This window comes from Octopus bimaculoides, chromosome 1 (genome assembly GCF_046866305.1).
Source record: "Octopus bimaculoides isolate indiv1 chromosome 1, ASM4686630v1, whole genome shotgun sequence".
In the NCBI taxonomy this organism is placed as follows: domain Eukaryota; kingdom Metazoa; phylum Mollusca; class Cephalopoda; order Octopoda; family Octopodidae; genus Octopus; species Octopus bimaculoides.
Window position 1 is genome coordinate 195,964,970 of NC_142928.1, and position 25,037 is coordinate 195,990,006.

A 25,037-nucleotide genomic window follows, 5' to 3' on the forward strand; every position below is an offset into this window, starting at 1 on the left:
TATGTATGTATGTACGTACGTATGGACGGACGGGAGGGCGGACGGACGGACGGTCTGTGGGTCCAAAAGTAGGCTTATAGTTATCAAATAGGCACTCTAAAATTTTTTTTAAACATGTTATTACATTTTAATTTCTATCATACAATTAACTAAATTAGCATAGAATAATGGTTTCATAGTTTTTTATAATTAAGATCTAAACTGTTAATATATGAATGTCAAAGAGATAGTTGAATAACTGTAAACCTACTTTTGGACCACCCTGTACATTGATTTTACTCACTTCTAATAGAACTATGTATTGTTATGTGTGTGTATCTTGTTGAGGGCATAACTACATCTCTAATGCTTGTGCCACAAAAAATGTCCTTAGACCATTATGTGAAGTAGTTGGTGGTAAGAAGAGCATTCAGACGAAAAAACAAAGCCAAAAATGAAGTGCAAAAGAAACAAGATCCCTTGACCTTTCTAAGTAAGCAGTACTCTTGGAGTCTGTGACTTACTGACCTGTTCAACCCATAGAATAGAAAGCAGGTGCAAAACGAAAATTCTTAAGAGATGTGTCTATGTGGTTAGGAATTTTGTTTCTCAAGCACATGGCCAAGGTGAAGCGTGGTGAAACCATCTAATAATGACTCCGTTCAGAATGCTGGAATAATACTTATATGTACCAGAGGAGAAAGAGAGACACACAACCGAGTAGAATGTTTGAGAGAGAAGATTTATTGATATGTTAACGTGTGTGATTGTGTGTGCGTCATGTATACAGAACAATAGACAGGCCGTCATGAGAACAAAGTGTATGTGTGTGTATAGGCATGGATGTATGCGTGTGCGTTAAGTACAGATAAGAATAGTAATGAAGAAGAAAAACATTGAAAGAGTCTATAATGAGGAGTTAGAAGAATGTTCATAGACACAAGAATGAGAAATACCAGTTTGTAGTCAATTGTACATGATAAGTTGAAATACTGTATCAAGAAGTTGTGGCAACGATGCAGAGCCGGTTGCAGTACATGTCATATGTGAAGTTGTGGCTGTAATGCTGCTGCTTGGGTCACTTGGTACAGGAGTTCCTGCAAGTTGTATATTTGCTGTTGATCCATGGTGAAGTAATTCACGAACAGTGCTGTATTGGAACCTGGGCGAGTTGCTGGTTACTGTGTACATAGAGAGATGATGTTGACGACATTAAGAAGATGATGGTGGTGACGAAGAAAGAGATTGCCTTATGCTGTTGGATGGGTGCTATCGCTGGAACTGGCTGTGTCTTGTGCGGTCAGTGGCTAGACCTTAAAAGGTCTGGAACCAAAGACATTGCGAAGAGGGTTTTTATAAGGAACTGTAGGCTCAAACTGGGTTGAGAACAGGCTGTCTCACATGATCTTATTTAGATCTCTGATTGGTTATATGCTGCAGACTGGCATTAAAATGATGATCTCGCATACATGTTTGCATACACACACACATACTCTTACAAATGTATGAGAGAGAGACACAGAGAGGCATCGATATAAATTTTATTTTTATTACAATCCGTTCTGTTACAAGAACCTGTATTAAATGAAATCACATTGTTGTTTGGGTAGGGTATTGCTGGACTTATACTTAATGGGATGAAAGAAGATCTCCTAGGAAAGACCTCCATAAATAAAGGTAATTCAATATATTTTTTTTGCTTTTTTTATGGTTTTGTAACATTTAACTTGTTTAATTTGTGTAATGTCCGTGTGCATTGATGGCAGTGTGTGAGTTCCCTGAGAGAAAAGTTGGACCATAAGAAGCATCAGATGTGATGTGCAAGAGAGACAACTGCATAGGTATGGTCATGTGTTATGTATGGATGAGGACAGCTGTGTGAGGAAGTGCCACTCCCTAACTGTGGAAGGAACCTGTGGAAGAGGTAGACCCAGAAAGACATGGGATGAGGTGGTGAAGTATGATCATCGAATGTTGGGCCTCACAGAGGCAATGACTGGAGACTGAGACTTTTGGAGATATGCTGTGATTAAGAAGACCCGACAATGAAAGTGAGATCGCAGCCATGGCTGATGCCAGGGTTGCATGTCTGCTCCTTGATGTGTTGGGCGATATATGTTTGAGAAGACCTGTTGAATCAAATAAAAGCAAAATTGTAGCTGGCCAGTGCCCCCTGACTGGCTCCCGTTCTGGTGGCATGTAAAATGCATCATCCAAACATGGTCAATGCCAGTGCCTCCTGACTGACTCCCATGCGAGTGGCACGTAAAAAGCACCATCTGAATGTGGTCAATGCCAGGTCTACCTGACTGGCTCCTGTGCCACTGGCATGTAAAAAGCACCCACTATACTCTCAGAGTGGTTGGTGTTAGGAAGGGCATCCATCTGTGGAAACCTTGCCAGATCGTATTGGAGCCTTGTGCAGCCATCTGGCTCGTCAGTCCTCAGTCAAACCAGCCAACCCATGCCAGCATGGAAAGCGGACGTTAAACAACGATGATGGTGATGATTGTTTTTGAATTAATCATGTATTATCTCATAACTTCAAGATTTCAGTGATGTGATCGTTTATTTTTAGAATGACATTGTAAGGTAGGTGTGACAGGCCTGATTTGATCAGTCTGAACATAAAACAGGCAGAAAATTTAGGCTTGATGTGGCCATTTTAAATGCTAACGGGTGTGTGTAGACATTGTATGATATCACTGCATTAAGTGTAAATGCTGTTCTTCTGTTCTAGAAACACAGATCTTGCTGTTCACATTCATTCAACAGTTAGCACAAAATGAGATCACTGCTGCTGAACTGAAGCTGCTTCTGCGTTTGTTCATGGAAGATGCTTCTCCCTATGTAAGTAACACCATGAACATTCTTCACATTTGCAATTTTTATGGGGTTTTTTTTTCTCATTATTTTTCTGTGATCACACGAGTGTTCTGTGGCAGTTCTGTAATGTACCCTACCCTTCTGTCTCTTCGTTCTATCAGTCTTATTATACTCTCTGCCCATTGTAATTCGATCCATGACTCTTTTCTCATTTATTTCTTCATTATATATTATATATCAATGTGTAATTCATCCTGCACTTTGAGTGGATATGATGAAGTAGATAAGATGTCTGTCACTGGCATTTCATCATCATCATCTTCATCATCATTTAATGTCTGTCTTCCATACTGGCATGGGTTGATGGTAGGAGCTGGTAGGACTGTACCAAGTTCCACTGTCTGCTTTGGCATAGTTTTTTTACAGCTGGATGCCCTTCCTAATGTCAACCACTTCACAGGGAGTACTGGATGCCTTTTTTTTTTGAAACGTAAAAGACTTTCTCACTTCCCGAGCGTTAAACTAATACATTTGTTTGTTGTTTACACACTCATCTTCGTCTTTTGTTTTTTTGTAAATTCTCACTATATATATATATAAAATGGGCTTCTTTCATTTTCCATCTACCAAATCCACTCACAAGGCTTTGGTTGGCCCGAGGCTGTAGTAGAAGACACTTGCCTAAAGTGCCACGCAGTGGGATTGAACTTGGAACCATGAGGTTGAGAAGTAGGCTTTTCACCACACAGCCACTCCTATGCCTGTATATCATGATGGCATCATTACGACTCTTGAGGTCCCAAACAAATAATATAAAGAATTGGAAATAATGCAGTTAAGCATTTCATCCAAAGCAGTAATGAGTCTGCCATCTTTCTGCCTTTAATAGTTTCAAATTTTGGCACAAGGCCTACAATTTTAGGGAGGGAATTGAACTCGGAATCTTGGGGTTAGTAGCCTACGCTCCTAATCACTACACCATATGCCCGTGATGATGATGGTGATGAATGTAAGATGGACAAAATTCCGCTAAGCATTTTGCCTGGCATACTAACGACTTTGCCAGATGTCACTATTTAAGGTGTCAACCTTCAATAATAATAATAATCCTTTCTACTAAAGGCACAAGATCTGAAATTAGGTGGGAGGCGACTAGACGATTACATCAACCCCAGTGTTTCACTGGTACGTAATTTATTGACCCCGAAAGGATGAAAGGCAAAGTTCACCTTGGTGGAATTTGAACTCAGCACGTAGCGATAGGTGAAATACTGCTCAGCATTTTGTCCAACCTGCTAACGATTCTGCCATCTCACTGAATAATAATAATAATAATAATAATAATAATGATGATGATGATGATGATTTAAAAATGCTAATTAATGGTCTGTAATTGTCTCTCTGTCAGGATTTACTGCTGTCAACACTAACAGGGATTGTCGAAAACTATAGAGTGTCACCAACTCATTATGTCCAGTTTCCGGTAACGAGACAGGATTCAAGCAACTCTAATTACAATGGCAGCAGCAGCATCAACAGCAGCAGCAAACACAAGATGGAGTCTGGTTGTGATAATGGTATTTTATCTCTTTCTTTTTCATTATTTATTTTGTTAAATTATTTTTGTGTTTTCTTCACTTTTCCTCACAACAACAATATTTCAAGGTGTCACGAAGGCAATATTTAGGTGGTATTTTCTCCAGTGTGAAAGCACTTGGCCTGGTGGTTAGGGTGTTGCACTCACGATTGCTAGATCATGGGTTCGATTCCTGGACCAGACGGTGCAGTGTGTTCTTGAGCAAAACCCTTCATGTCATGTTGCTCCAGTCCACTCAGCTGTAAATGGATAGCCACCCTGCGATGGGAATGTTGGCCTGCTCACCTGACCAGTGGTGGTGGCGTCATTCAAAGGCTAAAACAGTGTAAAGCACATTGTGCCCATACATGCATCGGTCGTTGCCAGTGCCACCTGACTGGCTCCCCATGTCGGTGGCACATAAAAGGCACCAACCGAACATGGCCGATGCCAGCTTGACTGGCTCCCTTGCCGGTCGTACATAAAAAGCACCATCTGAACGTGGTCGATGCCAGCCCCCTTGCCCTGTCTGGCTGTCTGGCTCCTGTGCCACTGGCATGTAAAAAGCACCCACTACACTGTCAGAGTGGTTGGCGTTAGAACGGGCATCTAGTTGTAGAATCATTGCCAGATGACATTGGAGCCTGGTGCAGCCTTCTGGCCAACCCATGCCAGCATGGGAAACAGACGTTAAACAATGATGTATAACAACATCTGATAGTTTGGTCAATACCATAACTTTCTCCAGTAATAGTTGTTGTAATGTTTCTCAATAGGGTATGTAGCTTGGAGATCAAGGATGCCCCTCCCCTGGTTGAGCTGTTATTTTTCTGCATTGAAAGGTCATAACCCTGGTACTACAGACATGGGAGTAGAATGTCATTGGGAAGAATTGCAAGACAAATTCTTCAAGCTGACCCAACCAGTTGAAAACCTAGGGGTAGACCAAGAACACAGTGGTTGGATAATGTCCGTGGTCTGGAAAGTGCAATGACTGTTGCTTCGCTTAGAATCCTATGCAGGAGGGTCCTGAAGACTTTCCTCTTTTTCAGAACCCTCCACCAGAGTAAAATAGTAATAAAGGGGCTCCATAGATAGATAAATGGTTGAGAATCATTGATCTGTGGAGTTCATCTGTCTGCTAGAAATAGTAGCCAAATCTTCCTCAAATCAAATAGCACTTTACTGCTTTAAACAATGTTGGATAAATTGGATGATATAGTCCAAGATACATTAAGTCTAATAGAAAAAAAAAAGATGAGAGGGTCATGGTTGGACTACTTTCCCTTTTAAGTCAGCTGGATCAGCACAGACCCTATCTCATCCCATGCCCACACCTTGTTGCCATTGTTCACCCTTCAATTCTTTTCCAGATGTCCACCCTGGCAGCAGTCCAAAGGTGATCAGTCTAGCACCAGTCACAATGCAAGTGTCCAATCTATTACCGTGGCCACCCTACCAGAATGGCTTCAGTGTGTCACTATGGTTACAGCTTGGTGATGAGGTTCTACCTGACCAATGGATTCCAGGAACCAGATCAAAGGAGAAGGTGATGCAGGATACGACGGACATCTTTGGTGAGTCAATACAGCAACCCCATTCGCTTCTTCTGGTTTATCATCATCGTCATCCTCACCACCGCCATCATCATCATAGTCATTATAGCCATCATCATCATCATCATCATCATCATCATCATCATCATACATTTGCTTTTATATGATGGCATGGCTTGCAAACATCCTCAATGTCTGAGTCAGTTCTAATTTGGAGTTACTGAGCTTCTAAACAAGTCTGTGTTGGCTGTGTTAAGAAATTTGCTTCCCAACCACATGATTGTGGGTTCAGTCCCACTGAGGGGGAACCTCGGGCAAGTGTCTTCTACTATAGACTCGGGATAAACCAAATTCTTGTGAGTGTATTTGGTGGATGGAAACTGAAAGAAGCCTGTCGTATACATGTGTGTGTGTGTGTCTTTGTATTTGTCCCCCCACTACTGCTTAACAACTGGTGTTGGTATGTTTACATCCCTGTAACTTAACAGTTTGCCAATAAAAACTGATAGAAAATGTACCAGGCTTATAAAAAGTCTCACAGATGTGATAACAAATCACTAAGACCTAAGACTGTTGTTGATATGGTGTTGTATAGTAGATCTATCAAACCCACGTGAGAATGGAGAAATGGCGATTAGGATAATAACAATGGTGATGATGATGGTAATGGTAATGTTGGATTACATTCTCCAAGAGCATAAAACTTGTTTTAGTTTGAGTGGAGTAAGTGATTAGTTATTGTCATCGTCATCAGTTAACATCCGTTTTCCATGCTGGCATGGGTTGAACAGTTTGACAGGAGCTGGCCAGCCGGAGAACTGCATCAGTCCCCCAACTGTCTGTTTTGGCATGGTTTCTATAGCTGGATGCCCTTCCTAACACCAACCACTTTGAGAGTGTAGTGGGTGCTTTTTACATGGCACCAGCATGGGCGTTTTTTACTTGGCACCAGTACCAGTGCTATTCCCAGGGCACTAAGCACATCCAATTTTTTACATGGCACTAGCACAAGTGCTTAATGTGGTTGTCTTCTATAATCTCTGCTTACTTCTCTTTTCAGTTCTCTCCAAGAAAGGTTTTGCATTTCTGTTCCTTAATTTTCTTGCATTTTACCAATATTCAATTTTCAAATGTTTTCTTAATTCTTCAGACAATGGTGACCACCACAAGACCTGGTTGAGGTCGAATCTATCTCAAATGACCCCTGATGCAGCTTCTTACATTAGCAACGAATGTCTACACATTTTCTCTGTAGGCACAGAAGAAAAGATGTTTGAGATATGGGCTGATCCCTGCATTGGAACCCTTGTTGTCAGGTTTGTTTCTCACATTCTATTTTTTCTTTTTTTTCTTTTTTCAGTTATTAAGTCTGGTTATTCATGATGCCTTTAATATAATGCTAGCACCATCATCGTCTTTGTTAGCCTTGGGCCTCACAGAGGCAAAGTGGCTGAGTTCCTTTCAAGTGTTGGGTCTCATGGAGGCAATGACTGAGACCTTTAAGTCGTACTTGAGAAGACCCATCAAGCTGAGCAAAATTGCAGTCATGGCAGATACTGATGTCACACAAATGGCACCTGTGCCGCGGCATGTAAAAGCACCTATTACACTCTGAGTGGCTGGCATTAGGAAGGGCATCCAGCTATAGAGAAAACCATGCCAAATCAGATTGGAGCCTGGTGCAGCCTTTCAGCGTGCCAGCCCTGGTCAAACCATCCAACCCATGCCAGCATGGACAACAGAGACGTTCAATGATGATGATGATGATGATTCCTTTTCCATGTTTGCATGCATTGGGCAGAGTTCATCAATAGAGGTGGATTTTCTACACCTGGATGTCCTTCCTGTTGCCAAAGTAATGTTTTCCCATGTCTAGACACATTTTACAAAGAAGACTGGAAACAAGAAAGACTGCAAATAACATCGCTTGTATGACAAGGATGTTCATTTACAACCATCACATGATGTCAGGACAAGGACGGGGACACATACACACTAATACTGAACTGTGAGAATGAGTGCTCAATACCATGTTGGTAGATAAATATTTTTTATTTGTGGCTGAACAAGGCTACCAATAGTTTCATGCAAAGAGGTATCTCTTAACATCTTTGAAGCCTGATAAGATGAGAATGTTGGTACTCATATTCATTTTGGATGAGAATACATGAAGTTACACGAGACAGTATAGGATTATGAGATAAATAAATATGCAGAAGATCAAGGCTTGATAAATGTGACGAAATTTTTCTTACATGAAACCATTGGTATCTTTGTTAACCCACAAATAAAAAAAACTTTGTACACACACACACACATACACCCCCCCCCCCCACAAAATGTTTCTTTCAGTTTCCATCTACCAAAGCTAAGGGCTTTAGTAAAACACACTTTCCCAAAGTACCACGCAGTGGAAGTGAACCTGAATTTGAGAAGGGGTGGGGAGGTGGTTTTTATGTCCAATGTTGAGAGGCTAAAGTATGACAGAAGCACAGGAATGGGTGTCTTGCTGCAGAGAAGATACCTGTCAAATATCAATGATGTAACTACTGACACCCCCTTCCCCCTCCACATATATATTTATACTTTATTTGGACATTGGGCCTCACAGAGGCAATGACAGGAGACCGGGACCTTTGGAGATATGCTGTGATTGAGAAGACCCGGCAACTAAAGTGAGATTGCAACCATGCATGTCCAGCCCTGTTAAGAATACCCCTGATGTGTCGGGTGATATGATATGCTTGAGAAGACCTGTTGAGTCAAATAAAACCAATATCGTAGCTGGGGCCAGTGCCCCCTGACTGGCTCCCATACCAGTGGCATGTAAAAAGCACCATCTGAATGTGGTCGATGCCAGTACCGCCTGACTGGCTCCCATGCCAGTGGCACGTAAAAAGCACCCACTACAGTCTCAGAGTGGTTGGTGTTAGGAAGGGCATCCAGCTGTAGAAACTTTGCCAGATCAGATTGGAACCTGGTGCAGCTGCTGGCTCTCCAGACCTCAGTCAAACCATCCAACCCATGCAAGCATGGAAAATAGACGTTAAATGATGATGATGATGTTGTGTTACATCTATGGAAGAACTTTTGACCATTTGGGACTGCTGGACAAATAAATGAATTAAGCTGATCTTTGGCAATGATTTATCCTGGAACTATGGGATTCCAAGAATTTACTGCTGCTGCTGCTACATTTAATAGTAATTTTTTTTTTTTCAATTTCAGGTTAACTAGTTCAGCGTCAGGTAGTACAGTCATCCTGAAAGAATGTTCTGCTCCAAGCTTACTCAACACGAATCGGTGGCACCACTTAATATTACAATATCGTGAAGTCCTTGATGAAAACATCCTGTCAGGGAAGGTAAGAACTGTCTGTCGGCACCTCTTTGAAAGTTCCTCAAGACACTCGCCTCACCTGAAGGCATTCTTCCCATCTGATGACAGTCACCTGGTCTGAAGACTCTTGCCTTGCCTGACTAAAGTCGTTTGTTTTACCTGACTTACCTGTATATTGTATCTGTTTCAGGTTTCCATTGTGCTGGATGGCTGGTGGTCTCAGGAAATGGTATTAGATCATTCCAGAGACATTCGTATGACCCAGCTAGAACCGACTGTCTACTTGGGACACACAAGGAATTACAGGAACCATTTGCTTAATCGCAAGAAGTCTTGGTATCTTGGTCCACTCATGCTTTTTAAAGGTACTGTTGTTGTTCTTGTCTTAAGAGATCTCCTTTCTCTGTTCTCTTGACCTTAACTGCTCTCCTCTTCTCTAAAAATGTTGTCTGAATTCTCTTGTTATTTCTCTTATTCTTCAGGTGCTAACTTATCCCAAGAGATCTGCTTTCATCTCCATGCTCTTGGCCCTAACTGTTCCTCAATCAGCAAATGTGACTGTTCTGAACAGGCAGCATCTTATATTCCTCAACTGTTCAAGAATGTTGTTTGTTTCTCTGGAGTCTCCACAGACACTTTGGTTGGCATCAATCAAGTAAATCTGGACACTGCTAGAGTAAGTCCCTTTCATGATCATTGTGTTAAAAGAATTTCCTATTTTCTTAAATCTGCAAAGACTTCTTCCAAGATGCAGTCTGGGATATAATTTCTCTCCATTGTCATCACTTCCTTAAAGTTGCCCAGTTTCTCCATAACTTCAATATCTAATGTCTTAACAGCAGCAGTTGTTACAAGATCTAAATTACAGCAACATACTTTTGGGGGTAAAAAACAGGGTGTATTAAAGAGTGAGGTAAACATGAACATTGGTTTTAGAAGTCTCATTGTTTTAATGTCTACTTTTCCATGCTTGCAAGAGTCAAACAGAATTCATTGAGGCAGATTTTTTTTGTGGCTGGGTGCCCTTCCTGTCACCAACCCTCATCTGTTTCCAAGGAAGGTAAAATTTCCCTCCATAGCCAGACATGTGTTCATGGAAGATTGGAAATGGACACCACATGCATGACCTTGATGCTCATTTACAACTATCACACTGGCGTGCACACATACTTACAGATACACACACACACACACACACATCATTATCATTGTTTAACATCTGCTTTCCATGCTGGCATGGGTTGGACAGTTTGACTGAAGACTGGCAAACCAGAAGGCTGCACCAGGCTCCAATCCAATCTGGCAGCGTATCTACAGCAGGATGCCCTTCCTAATGCTAACCACTCCGAGAGTGTAGTGGGTGCTTTTACATGCCACTGGCATGAGGGCCAGTCAGGTGGCACTGGCATCGACCATGCTCAAACGGTGGTTTTTACATGCCACCAGCACGGGAGCCAGTCAGGCGGCACTGGCATTGATCATGCTCAAACGGTGCTTTTTACATGCCACCGACACAGGAGCCAGTCAGACGGCATTGGCATCGACCATGTATATATATAAAGCTTGGTTCTTTAGTTCAGGATAGCATTGAAACAAAACTGTTTAATGCCCCAGTAATTATTGTGTTCTACCATGTTGTTGCTGTCATTCCTTGTTCCTTTTACTCTAATTCTGGAATTTATCTCCGTTTCCACAGAACAACCTAATTCTGATCTACAACCCACAACATCCGAAATTGTTTAGCCTTTACTGTGCTGGTGGATCGTCCCAGCTTCCAAACTCCCTCGGGCTCACCCTTGGAATATTGCCACCTTCCATGATCCAGTCCAGGGATCTCCTTGAACAACATCCATTGGTTGTACCTGTCAAGGTGGCACCATCCCTGGAGATTTTGGCTTGCTTCAAGAATTGTCTGGAACAATCAGCTGAAGAAATGGGAGGAATAAATGTATTTATGTTCCTTGTTGCAAAGGTGAGTTTGCGGGGAAAAGTGGACTGGTCCATGTAGAGAGAGTGGGGTGTAGAAAAATGAACAAATGTGTAGAGTGGAGTTGTGGAAGAGAATGGACAAATTAATGTAGAGAGATATACAAAGTGATTGAAAAGTGACTCCCTATTTATTTTTAAATACTTATAGATTATTTATTAACTGTAATTTTTTTCTCATTTTTTTTTTTTGTATTTTTTTTTTTTTTTTTGAGGTATGAAAATTTATTCTTGAATTATATTTCTCTTATCATTCACAAATGACTGAATGCCCGCTTTCCCAGGAGATGGATGCGTCATTGTTGTCTGCATGAATGGTCAGCCAGAAGTCCCAACTTAACACCCTGTGACTTCTTTCTTTGGAGTTGGTTAAAGGAACAAGTCTACTGTACCAAACCAAAGACTTTGGAAGAACTTGAAGGGCGAATACGAGAAGTTATACGTCTTCCATCACATTGGAGTTCCTGGTGCAATCAGTTGATGCAATTCCTGGGAGACTCAAAATGCTGGTGGCGACATCTGGAGCCCATATCGAATTTTGAATAAAACCCCATACTAAATGCTTTCCTCTCATATCCAATTAATAAATAAATAATTTATAAATATTTTAAAATAGGGAGCTACTTTTCAATCACCCTGTAGAGAGAATGGACTGGTCCATATTGAGAGGTGTGGAGAGAAAGGACTGGTTCCTGTGCAGAGTAGGTGTGAAGGAAATGGATTGGTCCATGTAGAGAGGTGCGAAGAGAATGGATTAGTCCATATCGAGAGAATGTGTGAAGAGGATGAGCTGAACCATTTAGAGAGGAATTGTGGAGAGAATGGTAAAAGAGAATGGATTTAGGATCGGACCAGTACATCATTGCAGATTGTTATGTACTACTTGGATAATAGGCAGCAAAAACCTCCCACATTTTACAGGTTAACAAACGTTTTTAACAGCAAACACTTGGTGTGCCCTAGTTCAAACCATGATGGTGACTGAAAAATAAACGGTAAGACATCAGCTACATGAAGACACCATTACCTGCCATTCAACCTCACTGGCATCAAAACAATGGCAGTGTAAAATATGGGAGGTTTTTCTGCTGCACTCTATCTCCTATACTACTCTTACCGTTATCATGGCACTTTCAAACACCTCCATAAGTACTATTACCATCACCACCATCATCCCCATCACAATTGCCTTGCCTACCACCCTTGCCACCAATCACCACTACCACCACACTACTACTACTACCACCACCACCACCACCACCACCACCACTGTATATGTACTACCACTGTGGCTTTATTTTATATAATTACAGGTATTTGAAAAGTGCCGACTCCCTTCAGAAGACAGTGATCAGGGATTGAACTTGTTACAGATGCGGCAAAACATGGAAAAACTGCAGGCGTCGGCCCTCAACCTTCTGTTCCAAATGATCAAACAAGTCCCGTCAATGTGTTTGCAGTATATGGAATCTCAAGGAGATCGTATGATTTCCAGAGTCTTGGAAACTTCAAGAAGTTTAATTTCTTTCCGTATTTTAAAGGTAATTAGCTTAATGGGTTTTAATTAATTTGTTAATTAGTTCTTCTGGTAAAAGTGGTGCTTATTTAACCCTTGGTTAGGCCTCAATGAGCAGGCTTTGATCAAATACATTCCAGTAGTGACCATCATGTCCTTCGGATCAGACACTGTCTATCTGGTACCACGATATCTAGTGTAACCTCCCTCTCTTTAAGATCATAGGAAGTGATATAAAGGAAATTTGGCTGCCATTTCTAGCAGGTTGGGTGGTTGCATAATCTTGTTGTGGGTTTTTTAGCCCCAGGTTAGTCTTTATGACTGCCACAAGATCCAGTCCCTGTTGTGATTTGATGGATGTCATGCCTCAGTGACCTGGAGAGCTATGCCATTGGAGTGCAGGTCTCTAGTAGGGGTCGCCCATGCTGGACAAGTCAAAGATTAGGGGCCCAGACCAATATGGACCACTTCTTCCCAGAGTTTTGTATAGGGCCAATATCCCCTACCTAGACAATTCAAAGCCAGCAAGGCCTGGGAGATGAGGGGCTTCTCTAAGTGGGAGGCAAGGGTTGTGGGGCAGAACTGTAAAAGCCTGGATTCAGCTGGAAAGAAGCAGAAAGGACAGTGGAGAAAGTTGTTGATGGATTATGCTCCACAGGGATCGAAGGGCTTAAGTAAGTAACCCCTTTCAGCAGACCTGAATATATATATAGGCATGGGTGTGTGGTAAGCAGCTTGCTTCCCAACCACATGGTTTCCGGTTCAGTCCCATTATGTGGCACTTTGGGCAAGTGTCAAGTGTCTTCTACTATAGCCTCGGGCTGACCAAAGCCTTGTGAGTGGATTTGGTAGACAGAAACTGAAAGAAGCCTATTGTATATATATATATATATATGTGTGTGTGTGTGTCTTTCTGTCTGTCCCCCACCGCCACCACTACCACCACCATCGCTTGATAACCAATGTTGGTGTGTTTACATCCCCGTAACATAGCGGCTCGGCAAAAGAAACCAATAGAATAAGTACCAGGCTTACAAAGAATAAGTTCTGGGAGTCAATTGTTCAACTAAAGGCAGTGCTCCAGCATGGCCCCAGTCAAATGACTGAAACATATAGAAGAATAAAATAAATATATATATTTATTTATTTATATTCCCCTTCTTGTACCTTGATGGCACCTGCTGACATCTCGTTGCTACCATCATTTCTCCCTTTCCAGCTGGGGTAGATATGTATCCCCCTTAACACCAAACACCTGTGCTTGTCCCTCTATCACACTTTAGTCTCTCAACTACTAGCGTAGCTAGAGTATGTGCCGTGCCTGGAGTGGCCCTTCCGCCCTCGGACCCCACCAAAGACACATATTGCCTGCAACAGGATGACGAGTGCTGCCCCTTTAAAAGTGCCATCCGGGGTGGACTGCCCGTATTCCTGCCAGCTATGCTAGTGCTCTCAACACCCGACATAAAGCCATCTCTCTCAGTTCTACAAGCCTGACTCTTTCAAGGAGTCTTGGCTGGTGATTTACTTGATCTCACTGGTGCTGATGCTGCAAAAGAAGTACTCAATACAGTATAAAGTGTTACAAATTCCATCCAGCCATAGAAATCATGTCAAAGCAGACCTTGGAGTACTATGTGATCCTCCAACCCATTGGATCCTGTCGTTTTGTCCAACCCAAACCTGCAGGGAAAAATGGTCATGAAATAGTAAATGATGATGATGATAATTTCAACTTGTACATCTTCTAATTGTTCAATGTAGGTGCTACTGGATGCTGCTACCACAGAATCCGTGATGAGATTCGATTCTCAGTTAAACACTTACATCATAAAAGAGCAAACGTTGGCCATTGTCCAGAATATGTCTGTTATTGAGAATCTTCTGCTGAGGTGGAGAATTTGGACCAGAGGTCCATCATCTGTGATGGAATTACTCTTCAAAGCCCTTGAATGTTTGGTCAGAGATGACCATCCACATCAAATGTTCAACATTAAACAATATCAAGCTGGAAACTTTGTACAACGAGTTTTTCTTATGTATCAGGTGAGTAGAAACTTCTTTCAGGTGTGTGTGTGTGTATGTGCATGCAAACGTATGAGCTTGTGTGTTTATGACAGAGAGAGAGAGACAAACAGACAGACAACTATTTCAAATAATATAATGCATGTCTGTATGGTTGTGTGTCTGTGTGTCTTGTCATTATCTTCATCAAAAGGATTAATGTCCATTTTTCCAAATTCTATTCTGAATTTTACAGGTTTGCAGTATATTCTCTGTCTGTCTGTGTGTCTCTCTTTAGTATGTTCCTCCTTCAATTTGTTTGAGATTCAGCCTCAACCATTTTGTCTGGATCTCTATCATCACAGGTCCCCCTTCATCACCCCCACCCATCAATTCTTGCATTTTTTCTACCACCAACTTATATCCCTTTTACACCTAGTAAAACCAACACCACATATATACCAGTTATTACCTGTCTTATACATCTCTTCATATCTTGTCACTTTACCATCATCTTCCATTACAACCTGTTTCTTCTGTTCACATCGTCTTCATCTCACAGTTCCACGCCATCCACCTCACATTAACTTCTTCAATTATCCCATCTTTATTCTTATCTCATCTTATTCTCTGTCTACTCTCAAAACACCAAAAATCATTTCCTTCCAACAGAGAGTTCTTCTCAATCTATTGATTTTTTAACCATGCAAGCATTGGAAGAGTAGATGTTAGAACGATAATGATGATAACAGTGCAGTTTGTTTGCCATTTCTGGTTATGTAATGTGAGCAATGTCTTCACTTCATAGCTATATGCTTTTCAGTTCAGTTTATTTTCACAAGTATCGTCACGAATATAGTTCCATGCTGGTGCCATGTATAAAGCACTCATGCTGGTGCCACATAAAAAGCACCCAGTACACCATTGTAAAGTGGTTGATGTTAGGAAGGACATATAGTTACAGAAACCAACCCATACCAGCATGGAAAATGGATGTTAAATGATGATGATGATAATGGGTCCAAAACTAACATTAAATAGTTAATGCCCATGATTGGAATTGTCGGGCAAAATGCTGTGCTTGAGAAGACCTGTTGAGTCAAGAGAAATCATTGTTGTGGCTGATGCCAGTGCTGCCTGACTGGTACCCATACTGGTGGCATGTAAAATGCACCATTTGAGCATGCCTGATGCCAGTGCTAGTGGCACATAAAAGCCACCATTTGAGTGTGGTCAATGCCAGTATCACTTCACTGGCTCCCATGCCAGTGGCACATGAAAAGCACCATTTGAGTTTGGTTGATGCGAGTGCCACCTGACTGGCCCTCATGCCAGTGGCATGTAGAAAGCATCCACTATACTCTCGAAGTGGTTGGTGTTAGGAAGGGCATCCAGCTGTAGAAACCTTGCCAGATCAGATTAGAGTCTGGTACAGCCTCCTGACTTGCCAGTCCTCAGTCAAACCGTCCAACCCATGCCAGCATGGAAAGTGGACGTTAATCAGTGATGATGATGATGATTACGATGATATTAACAGATAGCATTAGGATGTGTGATTGTGAAGGTAACCACCATTGGCTATTTTCCTACATTTCTACCAGTGTTTGTTACGACATCTTTTACATTTCATTTCATTGTCTATTTGTTCACAGGAATTAGTACGAGAACATGAACCAGTGCCATCGGCAACAATCAGCAGTTCCATTGTCGCAATCATTCAGAAAATGGTTGGTTCTCCCCCAGACTCTCACCTGATAGTAGCTGTCTGTGATTTTCTATTGTTGATGCACCCTGCTGCTGATACCTACATAAATTATGCAAGATCCGGCTTCTATTTCAGTTGCTGGTGGGGTAAGTTCTACGTTTTATATAACTTCTCTCATCTTCTTAGGGCTTTCTTCTCTTCAGTGTGTTTTACATCTAGTTCACAATTATGGAATGCCATGGGCTTCATTGGTTGTGTTCGGGGGTCTTAGTAAACCTCTGTAGTCATAACTGTGTTGTCACATGTCAGACATACTTCCATCTGCAGCAGTCTATCTGTTATCCAAATTAAGTTATATGTCTTTGGTAGAATTTTTAATTAAGCTAATTATCTTATATACTTACTACCACTGTAATTTTAATTAATTAATTAATTCATTCATTCATTCTTGGCTTGTTTCATTAAGTGGCTACTTTACTGCAAATTGAGAGTTTGGTGCAATGCTATAGTGGATAAGAGCGCAGGCTACTAACCCCAAGATTCCGAGTTCAATTCCAGGCAGTGACCTGAATAATAATAATAATAATAATAATAATAATAATAACAACAACATTGAAAAATACCTTAAGAATGAGAACCCAGGTTTGAAATTTCCCCAAGACACCTGATGAAGGCTGGAGGGTATATCAGCCGAAACGTTGTGTTAACAACAAACAAGATGAGGACAAATATCTGTAAGTGTAAATAATTTAAATAATGTAAATAATGCGAGAGTTTGGTGGGTCAAACTTCCACCCACCAGCTCACCTCTTCGTCCTTCCCCATTCACTTCTGTTCACCTTGCACCTTAAAGGTCCACACAGATGCTTCAATGTTTCTAGTTTTAAGCCCTTCCCTCCCCCATCATCCCTTCACCCTCTCTTCTAAAATGTGAGTAGCCACGCGACCTGTCCACAGCAAGAAACTTGTCCTGCTCCGGCCCCATCTCTCATACTTTAACCCTTCATCTCCCAGCATAAAGGCACCCCTCTTGGGGTTCCTACTCTTGCCAGCTGTATGGTGGCCTCACTAATGCTGATGGCATGAAGAAAGCATCCAGCGCCCTCTATAAAATAGCTGGCATTAGGAAGGGCTTCCAGCTGTGGTAACCATGCCAACGTAGACAGCCCAACCCATGCCACCATGGGACAGGGACATTAAATGAGTGGGATGATGTATTGTGTCCTCAGCTGAAATAGTTAGCTGTCAAATTGCTCAGTCCATCTAACTGTAAAAGGGTACCACACAAGAGGGGAAACAACTTGTAGAAACAATTTATGCAAAATTTATAAGTTGTTAGTTTTTGCTGTTGTTTAGCCCCAGGCTGGCCCCAAGCAGACTTATGTTCAAAGACGTTCCAGCCATGACCCTCTATCCATTTAGGAGTATCTAGGATTACATTACCTAATACCATAATTCTTGTGTTTAAGGTGATTTGGCTGCTATTTCTAGCTGGTCAAGAAATGCTATAGAGGATCCGCAAATAGTGAAGTCACTGCTAAATTAATGAGCTAAACATCATCGTTAAAATGTCAAACAATTTTAATTAATTATAATTTCACATGTGGACACAGGTGTGGCTACATAGGAAGTGGTTTGCTTTCCAACCACATGGTTCTGGGTTCGATCCCAGTGTGTGACGCCTTGGGCAAGTGTCTTCTGATTATAGCCTTGGGCCAGCCAAAGCCTTGTAAGTGGATTTGGTAGACAGAAACTGAAAGAAGCCTATTGTGTATACATGTGTGTGTGTGTTTGTGTGTGACCCCCCCACCACTGCTTGACAGCTGGTGTTAGTTTGTTTATCTCCCCTTAGCTTATTGTTTCAGCAGCTTAAGAGACTGATAAAACAAATAATACGTATCAGGGTTGATTTGTTTCACTAAAAATTCTTTAAGGCAGTGCTCCAGCATGACCACAGTCTAATGACCAAAACAAGAAAAAGCTAAAAAAAAAAGTAAAGGATGTAACGAGACAAGAAACCAAATCAATCAGTTTTAATTATATTTCTGTCTCATTACATCAATTTATTTCTCCTGTAGAGAGCATCCCTGGGTAATCTCGGTTGTTATTTTAAATCGTTAATTTGTACACTACTGAGTTCAGTTGCTAACTGTGGGGATGGGGGGGGGGGGGGGCAGGTGTAGTACCACTGAAGTGTTGCTTGGTATCACTCCAGTATTGTGTGGTGCCACTGTGGTACTGTGTGATCTGGTTGAACTCTTCTGTGGCACCACTGCACCCGTCTTGTACTACAGCGATACTGTATGGTGCTAGTGCAGGGCTGTATGATACCACTGCATCGTTGTGTTGTACCGCTGTAAGTTTTGAGTGGTACCACTGCCATAATGGTGGAAGTAATACCATGGCAGTGGTGTTGGTGGTGTTGACTTTAGTGTTGTGATGAGTTTGTAGTGTTAGGGTGGTTGGAGTGTGAGAATTGTGACTGTAGTAGGGAAATATGATTGTATTTCTCTTTGCACCGTTGTTATCTGTCTGTCTGTTTGTCTCTCAGGTGTACCTGGCACTCCCATTGCTAGGAGAATCAGCAGGAAGAATCGCACAATTGATCAAGTGAGACTGGCCAGCCTTGGTGATTATGACAATGTAACTGAAGGAACCAGAAAAGGTAAGGCATTCCCAAACTGTATCCATTCTCTTTTATTTTCAGGCACTGTCTATCTTGGACAATATTATCCAATGTGTTCTTCATTCATTCATTTTTATATTAGATGGTAAAGTATGATTCAAGGGATATTTGGCTGCTATTTTTAATAATTTGAACACCCACATTGAGGCATTCAATTGTCTGTATCCTTCCTTTAAGATAGTACAACATGGTTTGACCTCTTTTGTCACCATATTTCTGTTGAAATGTTCTGTGTTTCTTTCAATTAATTTTAAATATAACAAAGAATTTAGTAAAATAACTTAGTTATCATTAAACTAGTGTTAGGAACATAAATTGCGACTAAGGTTTGGTGGAAGATTTTTAATTCAAAACTTATGAAAACAAGACTTTTGTACTACAGAGCCAGAAGTGGTTTCAGTCGGGTCAGTATGAAAAAGGTTAAATTAATCATTTGTTAGCCTTTTGTCCCCATATTTCTGTTGAGATGTTTTGTGTTTCTTTCAATTCATTTTAAATATAACAAAGAATTTAGTAAAATAACTGAGTTATCATTCAGCTAGTGTTAGGAACATAAATTGTGACTAAGGTTTGGTAGAAGATTTTAATTGAGAACTTATAAAAACAAGACATTTGTTCTACAGAGCCAGAGGCAGTTTCAGGCAGGTTGGTATCAAAAGACTTAAAGGAGATTTGGCTGCTGTTTCTAGTAGGTCAGGTGACCATATAGAAGCAATAATTGCCATAAGTTGTATTTCTCACTGAAATGACTATTGTGGTATTGTTTTTTATGATGGTGATGTTTTGTTTCTTTCTAGGCCTCTTCCGGACGGTGTCTTTTGTATCATCTAGCAAGCCTGTGTATGATCGACAGATCGGGATGAACCGACCTCGTTCAGCTTCATATCCAAGCAATAATGAATTAAGAGGATGGAAGACACAAAAGGATAAACAGAATTATGCCGAACAGTTTCAAGATGGTAAAAAGCTTTCTTCGAAGATTCACTCGCAAAGCGAGAAAACACCAGATTCTTGTGGAACAGATAACAGTTTCAACGAAGCAGACAGCAACGATTTTAACGATAATTCTGCCTGCAGTTCCGGAAAGTCTGCTGCCAGTGCTGTTGATGGCAACCTGTCTCAAAAACTGAGTTCAATCGACCAAGACAACAGTAGCAGTCACTGTCGTCGTCCCCTTTATTCTCTGTCTGAATCTATGTCCCCTACAAGCTGTGATATTGGTAGTTCTTTGGATTCTGATGATGATGATGATGATGATGATGATGTGTATGAAAGTGAAGATCATGAGACTACAGAGAAAGGTCTTGTAGTCCTCTGTGCTGGTATGGCCCTTTCTTTCTTTTTTTTTTATTTTTATCTGTTTTGTGTTCTTAAGATGCGACATTTTAATTTTATAGCTTATCTGAGCATTGACACACTAAAGTTTTGGCATCTACCTGTTGGCTTTGTAGAAACCTACAAAATTATACACCATCTTTCCAACAACTTTGGCCATTTTTTAAAAATTCAGTATCTCTACCATTCATGTACATGCCTATAAAATCCAAAACAAAAAAAAAAAAACAGTGCCATACCCTTGACTTGATTTTCAGAAACGTTTTTCACACTTGGAACTGGCGAAGCTTGAAATAAACTGTGTCAATTGTAAGCTGTCAGGACCACTACGTCCTTCAAAACTTCCTTGCTCCCAAAAATTCACCAGCACTTATTCCTTACTGGCACCCATGCCAATCTTTCCTTCATTGGACACTAAACTCGGCTTGCGAAGACCTGTTGGGGCAAGTGAAATTGAAATCGAAATTGTGATTGAACCATATTCGATGACTGGCACCTGTGCCAGTGGAGCACTAATAGCACCGTCCGAGCATGATCATTGCCAGAGCAGTTGTCTGGCTTCTGTGCTAATCAATGAAATGATCAATGAAATGATCTACATTTCCTCATGTGTCTTCTTTTAAGACCACAGCACTGGTGCTGGTGCCACGTAAAAAAAACACCCAGTACACTCTGCCAAAGCAGACAAAGGAACCTGGTGTGACCTCTGGCCTTGCTGGCCCCTGTCAAACCGTCCAACCCATGCTCGCATGGAAAATGAACATTAAGTGATGATGATGATGATGATGATGATGATGATGTAATGTAGTCTTTAAAAAATCCTCAATGCTGATTGGCTCTGGATACACATACCATATCTTCTCACTCCCATCACATGACTGTCTGAGTGAGTCATGAGGAACGTAAGAAGATGCGGTATATATATTGGGTGTGACTGTGCTATAGAGGTAGTGTGGTGGTGTGGATGTAATGGCTGTAGTAGTAATAGTGGGGTAGTGTTGTAGCTGTAATGGTGGTGGCTGTAGGGATGTGGTAGTAGCTATAGTGGAGAGGTTGTGAATGCTATAGGTGTGGTGGTGGTGGTGGCATGGTTGCTGTAGTAGTGTTATGGTGTTCATTGAACCATTACTTCTTAAACTACCAATTTTTCTTATATTTCCAGGTTTACTAGAACTAATGTGTTCGACATTAATTGTCTTTGATGAAACCCAATTAGACAAGCTTCTCTTTAATGTTATTAATGCAAGAGTCCTCATTGTTCTGGCACACAACAGTTCTGCAGAGATTAGAGCCCTCGTCATTCGGGTAAGTCAAGGTTTTTTCATCCACATCATCTTTTAAATGAAATACTTTTCTATCACCTGCCCAGACGTGGCTGTATGGCTGAGAAGCTTGCTTCCCAATCATAAGGGCTTGAGTTCAGTCCTATTGTGTCACCTTGGCACATGTCTTCTACTATAGCTCCAGACTGACCAAAGTCTTGTCAGTGAATTTGGTAAAGAGAAACTGAAAAAAGATTGTTGTACATGTGCCTCATATGCTTCTTAACCAATATGTGCCATCAGTTGCTGATATTGGTTTCAAATTTTTACACAATGCCAGCAATTTTCTCAGTGTATAAGTACGTAACTGGTACTTATTTTATTGACCTCAAAAGGATGAAAAACAAAGGTGACCTTGGCACAATTTGAACTCAGATGCCACTAAGCATTTTGTTCAGCATGCTAACAATTCTGCCAGCTTGCTGCCTTTACCAGTCACTAATATTCACTGATTTCATATAAAGGAAGCTTTGCTTTCAGACCAGAGTTACCTCTCTTTGGTATCTGGTGCTGAAGAGAACTAAAGAGTTCAAAATGCATCCATCAGTCCAATAGAGGTCATTTTTCAAGGACTGCTTATTCTCATTGTGTCCTTCCTGTTTTGACCCTTTTGGCACTAACCTGCTTGATTCTGTAACACAAATTTCCTGTTCTAAAACCATCTAAATTAAAATCTTGTTCCATCAAAATTTCCCATTAACTCGTGTTCCAAACTTCAGGTTAATAATGGCAAAGTTATTTTACCAAATTCTTCATTACTTTCAAAATAAATTGAAAATAAAGGCAACGTATATCAACAGGAATACAGTAAAGAAAGGGTTAAGATGGTAAGGGGTGTGATATGAGGGAAATTTGACTGCTATTTCTAGCAGGCTAAGTGACATTTTAGAGAGCTCTTTGTTGTTGTTGTTGTTACTGTTATCATTGCTGTTGTTGTTATTGTTGTCTCTTTCTGCAGCTCCTTGATATCTACCTCCAACGATGCCGCAACAACCATGTTGAAGTCTTCCTTAAGCTAAATGGTTTCCATCTGCTAGCAACTCAACTTTACCATTACCAGTCAGAGAAAACTCTGGTAGAGATGGCTTTCTCAATAATGCTTGCCAAGCAATTCACTATGGACGAAGGGTAAGTCCTCTCTCTCTTCTGATTCTCTTTAGTCAGGTTGTTTCTACTTTTAATTCTGGCAGAAGTAAGACTCTGTGTGTAAAGGAAAATTCTGACTAGTGGAGATTTAAATCACAAACTATTGATATATATATATATATATATATATATATATATATATATATATATATAAATTAAAAAGGGTAAAGGATTATCAATTTATTAATTCATTAATAAATCAACAATTAATAATTTTTACCAAGCCCATCGGTATGTAAGCACCATTATTGGTGGTGAACTTATTTAAAAGTTCATATATATTTATAAACATAATTAAGGGATCAGCAAATATTTGCTTCACCATATACCGAAGTTCAGAAATAGCAGCTAAAAAAGCTGAGAATCCCACAGATAGCATCACTTGTAACTCACAAAGGCAAAAACAAGAAGAAAAAAACAATGAAAACTAACCATTCCGACGGTTAACAGTAGACGCGTTCCTGGATTATGAGTGATACTCAATTTCCTTCATCAATACTGTATTCCAGCAGTAAATTCGACTATGCTAGCAAACTGTGCAAGCATGAACGAGTAACATTCCACACCGACACAGATCTGAAAGCATAACCGAATCCACCTCGGTCAGCTAGTTCTCAGCTTTTTTAGCTGCTATTTCTGAACTTCGGTATATGGTGAAGCAAATATTTGCTGATCCCTTAATTATGTTTATATATATATATATATATATATATATATATATATATATATATATATATTAATAAATCTTAGAGTAGCAAAAAATTTAGAAATTCTATTTGCTACCAGTGATCTAGCGAGAAAAAGAAAACTAGTCAATAGACTATATATTATTCATATAAATACATACAGTGTACATTTAAACACACAAGAGAGATGTCCATAATAGGACATCTAACCCGCTAGAAGGAGCAGCCAAACTCCAAACCACAATTAGGGATAATTTCAAAAAGGGAATGAAAAATAAAAACATTTACCATATATTTCGTGAACCATGGTTTCAAGCTATTTTTAGCAAATTAAAATAATTTGCTAGGCCAGCTATCATCAGCAGGAAAGCCAAGATTAACGTATAAACACAAGGCAATACATAGAACATGCCTCGTGCATATCTACCGTGCATGTGCGGTTTTCTTATCGGCAGCAAATACAAAAAATGCCCATTTTCATTCCCTTTCCAAATTATCCCTAATTGTGGTTTGGAGTTTGACTGCTTCTTCTAGCAGGTTAGATGTCCTTTTATGGACATATTTCTTATGTGTTTAAATGTACACTGTATGTGTGTATATATATATGTATGTATGTATGTATGTCTATGTATATTGCTCAGTTACATTTCAACACTATTTTCTACATGTTCTTGTTGTTGTTGTTCTGCCAGCTTTGACTTCAGCCAACTGCCCCATGTGAACCAAGTACAACTCTCATCAGCTCCACTGCTTCTGTCTCTTCTGGAGAAATCTTCTGAGGACTTTGCCTTAGCCTCTTCTTTTTTAATCATTCTTCATCAGGTAAGACATATTTTAACACACAAACAGTTAAACCCTATCCTTGTCCTCCATAATCCCATGACAGAAGAGAATTCTGTCAGGGGATCGATTTTTTTTAACCATCATCATCATCATCATCATCATTTTACATCTGTTTACCATGCTGGCATGGGTTGGATGATTAAAAAATTACTATTTTTAAATCTCAGAACGAGAGATATTTCAGCAACAGTACTTTGGAGTAAAGATTGTTTGCCAACATAACATGGCAGTCCTGGTTTAGGACTAATGTGTCTCCTGGGGTTAAATTACAGCAACATTCGTCCTAAACCAGGACTGCCATGTTGGCAAGCAATCTTTACTCCATGAGTTGGATGGTTTGACAGGAACTGGCAGGCCAGAGAGTTGCACCAGGATCCAATTATCTGTTTTGGCTTGGTTTCTATCGTCGGGTGCCCTTCCTAATACAACCACTTTACAGAGAGTAATGGATGCTTTTTTCATGGCGCCAGTACCAGTGCTTTCAATGTGGCACCAGCATGGGTGCTGTTACATGACGCTAGCACAGGTGCTT

General features: G+C 40.6%; 1 protein-coding gene across 4 annotated transcripts in view; it reads left to right on the top strand.

Annotated features, from left to right (window-relative positions):
- LOC106869897 (lysosomal-trafficking regulator) overlaps positions 1 to 25,037 on the top strand; it is a 204,809-nt gene that overhangs the window by 139,480 nt on the left and 40,292 nt on the right. For all 4 annotated transcript variants that reach the window (XM_089365207.1, XM_089365198.1, XM_089365192.1 and 1 more), the window contains 17 exons: positions 1,590 to 1,656; positions 2,720 to 2,829; positions 4,214 to 4,382; positions 5,755 to 5,958; positions 7,088 to 7,253; positions 9,166 to 9,301; positions 9,467 to 9,641; positions 9,759 to 9,952; positions 10,973 to 11,248; positions 12,576 to 12,803; positions 14,543 to 14,824; positions 16,435 to 16,633; positions 19,039 to 19,152; positions 19,971 to 20,495; positions 21,671 to 21,813; positions 22,789 to 22,958; positions 24,355 to 24,484. In XM_089365207.1, the coding sequence (XP_089221333.1) occupies positions 1,590 to 1,656; positions 2,720 to 2,829; positions 4,214 to 4,382; positions 5,755 to 5,958; positions 7,088 to 7,253; positions 9,166 to 9,301; positions 9,467 to 9,641; positions 9,759 to 9,952; positions 10,973 to 11,248; positions 12,576 to 12,803; positions 14,543 to 14,824; positions 16,435 to 16,633; positions 19,039 to 19,152; positions 19,971 to 20,495; positions 21,671 to 21,813; positions 22,789 to 22,958; positions 24,355 to 24,484 (3,288 nt within the window). The remainder of the gene's footprint in view (positions 1 to 1,589; positions 1,657 to 2,719; positions 2,830 to 4,213; positions 4,383 to 5,754; positions 5,959 to 7,087; positions 7,254 to 9,165; positions 9,302 to 9,466; positions 9,642 to 9,758; positions 9,953 to 10,972; positions 11,249 to 12,575; positions 12,804 to 14,542; positions 14,825 to 16,434; positions 16,634 to 19,038; positions 19,153 to 19,970; positions 20,496 to 21,670; positions 21,814 to 22,788; positions 22,959 to 24,354; positions 24,485 to 25,037) is intronic.